General features: G+C 37.8%; 1 protein-coding gene across 1 annotated transcript; it reads left to right on the top strand.

Moving 5' to 3' along the window:
- The first annotated feature begins 491 nt into the window (after positions 1 to 491).
- LOC120120464 (methylthioribose kinase-like) lies at positions 492 to 3,791 on the top strand. The gene is made up of 6 exons (XM_039140098.1): positions 492 to 778; positions 873 to 1,182; positions 1,922 to 2,096; positions 2,178 to 2,379; positions 3,073 to 3,287; positions 3,431 to 3,791. Exons 1-6 carry the CDS (start codon positions 593 to 595, stop codon positions 3,594 to 3,596), a joined length of 1,254 nt encoding a protein of 417 aa, XP_038996029.1. The 5' UTR covers positions 492 to 592; the 3' UTR covers positions 3,597 to 3,791.
- Positions 3,792 to 6,108: the final 2,317 nt, after the last annotated feature.

Genomic DNA, 6,108 nt, shown 5'->3' with positions numbered 1-6,108 from the left:
TCTCAAATTACAACAACTAAACTCCAAAATCACAACACTCAGCTCCGAATCACAATACGTAAAATCCCAAATTGTTAATCCTAAACTCAAAAACGCAACACTTATACCAAAACTCAAAACACTCAAATCCTAAATCACAACACCCAAATAACAAATTCCACACTCGCCCTGTTTTCGGAACTTTGGGATGAATTAAAGATTTGAATGGGTATGAGTTAAGGTTTGTGATTTAAGATTTAAAATGGTTTTATTTTTTATTTTAAAATACATTTTACATGAAATATTAATAAAATATGTAACATTATAATAAAATAATGTTATAATAATCCATGTCATCAGGAGGTGACTAAAATAAAAATTATTGGAAGCTTTGGTAATTAAATTTAAAGTTTTTAAACTTTAGTCACCAAAATAAAAGTTAAAAGATAGTTAAATGATCAGCCCTAATTTTTTTTTCTCCGATGCTAGTAAAAATCGTCTCTTTACTTCTTCCGAAGTAAAGTTACGCCATCTCTCTCCTTCAACTTGTATCACTTCTTCACTTCTTAAACCTCTCAAAAGGACTGCCTCAAACAAGGAGGTCAACAAGTCAATGGCGTTTTCTGAGTTTAGGCCACTGGACGAGAACTCGCTCATCGAATACATTAAAGCGACACCCTCTCTGTCATCCAAGGTCGGGGATAACTACGATGGTTTAAAGATCAAGGAAGTTGGGGATGGCAATCTTAATTTCGTCTACATCGTCGTTTCCCCTTCTGGTTCTTTAGTAATCAAGCAGGTTTCACTCTTTCTTTTTCTCCTTTTATACCTTTAAATAGTTGAAATATGACATGGGGTTTTCTAGTTTTTATGTACAAAGTGTTGGAATACAGGCACTTCCGTACATACGATGTATTGGGGAATCTTGGCCGATGACTAAGGAGCGAGCATATTTCGAAGCCACGGCGTTAAAAGCACATGGTGTACTATGCCCTCAACATGTTCCTGAAGTTTATCACTTTGACCGTACCATGTCTTTGATTGGTATGCGATATTTGGAGCCTCCCCATATAATCTTGAGGAAAGGGTTGATTGCTGGGATTGAATATCCACTGTTGGCGGAACATATGTCAAATTACATGGCCAGGACTCTTTACTACAGTTCTCTCCTATTTCGGTCAACTACAGAGCACAAACGTGAAGGTAACGGATTCGTATGCACTTTCTTTTTCAGTGTTTTTATGTTTTGAGTTCGGTTTTGGTGCAGTTTGAATGCTGTTTCTGCACTTACATTTGGGGTTTTGAAGTTGGGTTGATGTGAATTTAGATTCTGTCCTAACTAAACTTCATCATGAAATACTTGGTTGCAGCATTGATTCAGAACAAAGTTATGTTATATCTAACCCTTTTAAAGAATCAGACTTGATGAAACATACCGAACTGCTTTGAATTCAGGAAGTGGTTATAATTGTATTTAAGCTGTGTAAGTTTGCTGGTAGTGCTGTTTTAATCTGTTATATCAGACAAATGGTTGCTCCCATGATGTCTCTATACCGAGGATCATACGGAAATATACATATTCATTCATTCATTCAGGAAATGTGAGAGGTATGTTTAACTCTGGAATTCTATTAATATATTCCTAGTTATCATATCTTCCTGAACCGGGTTTCATCAATCCTTAGTGCAATTTTAGCAGCTGCAAGACTATATTTAATAAAAAATTCGTAACCTTCCATATTTAGATGGAGCCATTTCTGCTGAACAAGAAAAAACGCATAATTATCAGCTTTGTCATTTTTCTTCTACTAGTCTATTTTGAACAAATATATATATCAATAGATATATGTATGTAGCTCAAAGAAAATGCTATTGTCTAATTTGATGGCTTTTAGAAGCTTGCAGATATTATGCTAATTTATCCGCTTTTAATGTTGTGCAGTGGCTGAGTTTTGTGGGAATGTGGAACTATGCAGGCTCACTGAGCAGGTTGTTTTTTCTGACCCATATAAAGTATCTGAATATAATCGTTGGACTTCACCTTATCTCGATCGTGATGCCGAGGCTGTCCGGGAGGACAATGTATTGAAACTTGAAGTGGCTGAATTGAAATCTAAGTATGGTTGCTTTTCTTTTTAATGCTACTTACTGCATTTATATGGTTTATTTTTCAAGTTATTAAACATCCCTCTATACAGGTTCTGTGAAAGAGCTCAGGCCCTTATTCACGGAGATCTTCATACCGGTTCTGTGATGACTACCCGTGATTCTACTCAGGTCATAGATCCAGAGTTTGCATTTTATGGACCAATGGGATTTGATATTGGTGCTTTTATTGGAAACTTGATTCTAGCTTTCTTTGCACAAGATGGACATACTGATCAAGGGAATGACAGAAAAGTATGTCCTTTGTTGCTCTCTTATTGTCTAATTAGAACTTTCCTGTATATTTGTCTTTTTAATTTGTCATCTTTAGTCATAGTTCCATCTTAGAGTGTACTGGAAGTGAAGTTTCCTTTGCATTTAAATCTTGTTTAGCTACTTATGTCATGTTATTCAATGACAATGCTATCGTATCTTGCAATTTTATGTTTAAAATTTATTCTCTATGGCATCACCAGTTGTAGCTCAAGATAAGTTATCTTTGTTTCATTGTTTGTAGGACATGTTGCCTTCGCAAGTTATTAGCAATTTCGCGGAACTGTTTTATAGTACCAAATATATTAGCACTGACTATTGAGTTTAGGAAATTAGATATTGGTCAAATTGAAGAAGACGATAAATTGAAGTGCACGTTTGTGTCTTCAAATCAATTGGTATTCTCTGTTGGTTTCCTTCAAGATTTCCTAATAAATTGATTTCTGATTATTGAAGTGCACGTTTGTGGATTTTGAGGCACACATATCTTTTTACATGCAACTTTCGAGGGAGTTGCTTATATATTTGTTTGTTGTACATACATATGCGTGCATCATGCATATAGCTTTTCAGGCTAAAGAGCATCAAATATATATATATATATATATATATATATATATATATATATATATTGAAGTATCATATAGAAATGATGAACTTCATATTGCTATGCAGATATACAAAGAGTGGCTATTGAAGACAATTGAGGATACATGGAATCTTTTCCACCAAAAGTTCACTGCACTTTGGGATGAAAACAAGAATGGCTCTGGGGAGGCTTATCTTCCAGCAATTTATAACAACCCTGAGCTTCAGAAGCTTGTACAAGAAAAATATATGAAGGAATTGTTCCATGATACACTCGGATTTGGTGCTGCTAAGATGATAAGGTGAGACCCTCTACTTATTCTTCAGTACTAGCCCTCATAATTGCCCGTGTTTGTTTATGATAGTATGTTATCTTGCATTTGCAGTCCATTGCAGTTATACGTTTCTGCAATTTCGGATGCATTTATGTTTTAATAACTTGCAGGAGAATTGTTGGGGTTGCTCATGTTGAGGATTTTGAATCAATTAAAGAAGCAGGCATAAGAGCAGATTGTGAGCGACGGGCTCTCGAGTTAGCCAAGACGCTCCTGAAGAAGAGGCGAGAATTTGTATCTATTAGTGAAGTTACTGCAGCCATGAAGCAAGTCTAAACATGATTGAAGAAACTGTTGGGGTTAGATTGATGGGATGTTTTACAGGATCCAGACATTACCTTCCATTTGTAATTCAATAAAGTTTCTCAACCAAAGAGGCCTCTGATTGTGTTTCCTGTATGTATTATTACCGCTTGACTGAACTGTGCTTGTGTTGCAAAATAAGCTTATGTATCGACTGTCTTGGTTCTTCATAGTGTTTCACTTGACTTTGGGCTATGCATTGTTTGAAAATTTGAGCTTCCAGATCATTGTTTCAATCACTCTAACTGGTTGGACTGGTTAATCGAATTAGTTATTTAAAAATTTAATAGAATGTTAAATATTTAGTATTTGGTTAAATGATAGAGCCATTAATATTTTTTTTTTGAAAAATAGGAATATATTACTTAAAGAGAAAGTACACTCATTGATTGGGGGACCTTGTTAAAAAATCTCTCTATAATGGAGGAAAAGGAGTACCCATTAACAAACAAAGCAGTACCTCCCCAAGCTACCATACCAAGGCCAAACCACAAACAAATACACTAGGACATACCGGAATGGAACCACTAAACCCACACATAAACCAGCAAAACAATAAACAGAGATCTGATTTCCTTTGATGCAAGGCAGGAGGGAATTAATCTAGCCAACTATGAAATAAAAACCTCAGATTATTCAGTTACAGCATCCACCACCTGGGCTGGAGTTAAGCCAACCGCCAACTTAGCTAGCTGATCTGCCGTCGAGTTGCGCCTTCTAAGGACATGCTTGACAGAAAACTTTTCTCGAAGAACAACCGCAGACATAGGATAAAGAAGATGCGCCAATTTTTGTGGAGTGGAAGCGGGGTTCTGAAGCCAATTCACCACTGCGGCACAATCGCATTCAATTATAAGATTGAAGACTTTAAACCACCTAGAACCCATGAAGAGTTTAATAGCATGATCATTAGCCAAAACTTCCGCTTGAACCGAGGAGCCGCACCCAATTGGAACCAAGAAAGTTAAAAGTGAAGAAACATCAAGATTGTAGAGAATCCCGCCTATACCTCCACCATCCAGTCTCATTGCACATCAACGTTAAATTTTAAGGAACCTCTCGGAGGAGGTAACCAAGACGGGGGACTTCAGAACCTTCTTTAATAAAGCATCATCCGCGAGAGTTAAATCTGCAGCCAGGTTTTCCGAGCTGAAAGAGGAGGCTGGAAACTTAGCCTTTAACCAGCAAGCAACTCGAAATTTAATTAAAAAAATCAAATGAAGCACATCCAGCACCTTGCCATTAAATACTAATTCATTCCTATGTAACCAAATTGACCAGACAACAGTGAAAGGCAAAATATTCCAAGCAAACCTGCGATGAAAATTAGAAGGAAGGGACTCAACACCAAACCGTCATAAAGCTGATAGGATCTTCTGGGAGAGCAATCGAGACTCCGCACAAAGCTAGAAATGCACCCCCAAACTTCCCATGAAATGTCACAAGAGAAAAATAAGTGATTGACAGATTCCGAAAATTTTAAACAGAGCGGACAAAACGAATCTGGCAGCACAACCCCCCTCTTCAAAAGTTCTGCCCGGACAGGAACCCTCCGCATGAGAACTCTCCATAAAAAGGCTTCCACTTTAAAAGGAGCGATACCCAACCACACGAATCTTTTCCAATTAAACTCGGCAGACCCGCTGGGATATTTAAGGAGCGTCACTGACTTAACTGAATATAAATCATCACTAGAGCCAAGCCATTTGACCCAATCCGAGACTGACGATGAGCTCACAAAACTGTTAAGAGACCGAATCAGTGCCTCCCATTGCCACTTTTCCCAGTCAAAGACATCCCTCCTGAGCAAAATATTCCAGCTCCATCCCAAGGCATTTTTCACACCGAAATCTGCAATTAATCCTTCTTTATTCAAGGCCAAAGCAAAAATTCTCGGAAACATCTCCTTTAAAGGGCGATCTCTGAGCCACCTGTCTTGCCAAAACTTTATAGCTCTGCCATCCCCAACTTGGAGTTCAAAAAGCTCATTCAATCTGAGGCCTTCACCAGAACCAGTATATGTCGAAGAAATTCCAAGCCAAAGCCAAGAAATCCCATGAGATTTCAAGGATGGCAGCGGGGTCGAAATTATATTTTGCGGAGATAATTTGTTTTCACGGGCTAAGAGGTTCGCTACAGAATCTCCAACACCACTTTCCGAGAAGGCCGAAATTCTTGAGCTTTAAGTCCACTAAGCCGAGGCCTCCAATCTCCAATGGCTTACAAACATCAGGCCAACTCATCCAATGAATCCCTTCTTATCCGACGAGCCACCCCACAAGAACCTTGAAAATAAACTATTCAATTTCTTGTAAACCAAAGCAGGCATCTTAAATAAAGACAAAAAATAAATGGGGAGGTTAGACAAGACCGACTTTATCAAGGCAATTCTGCCTCCGAAGGAAAGATAAATAGATTTCCACCCCACAAGGCGGTTATCTACTTTCTCAATCACCGGCTCCCACATCAAACGATAATTATGATG

This window comes from Hibiscus syriacus, unplaced genomic scaffold (genome assembly GCF_006381635.1).
Source record: "Hibiscus syriacus cultivar Baekdansim isolate YM2019G1 unplaced genomic scaffold, ASM638163v2 tig00110339_pilon, whole genome shotgun sequence".
NCBI lineage: Eukaryota > Viridiplantae > Streptophyta > Magnoliopsida > Malvales > Malvaceae > Hibiscus > Hibiscus syriacus.
The sequence above is the reverse complement of the archived record's forward strand: the minus strand, read 5'-3'. Positions and strand labels throughout refer to the sequence as shown.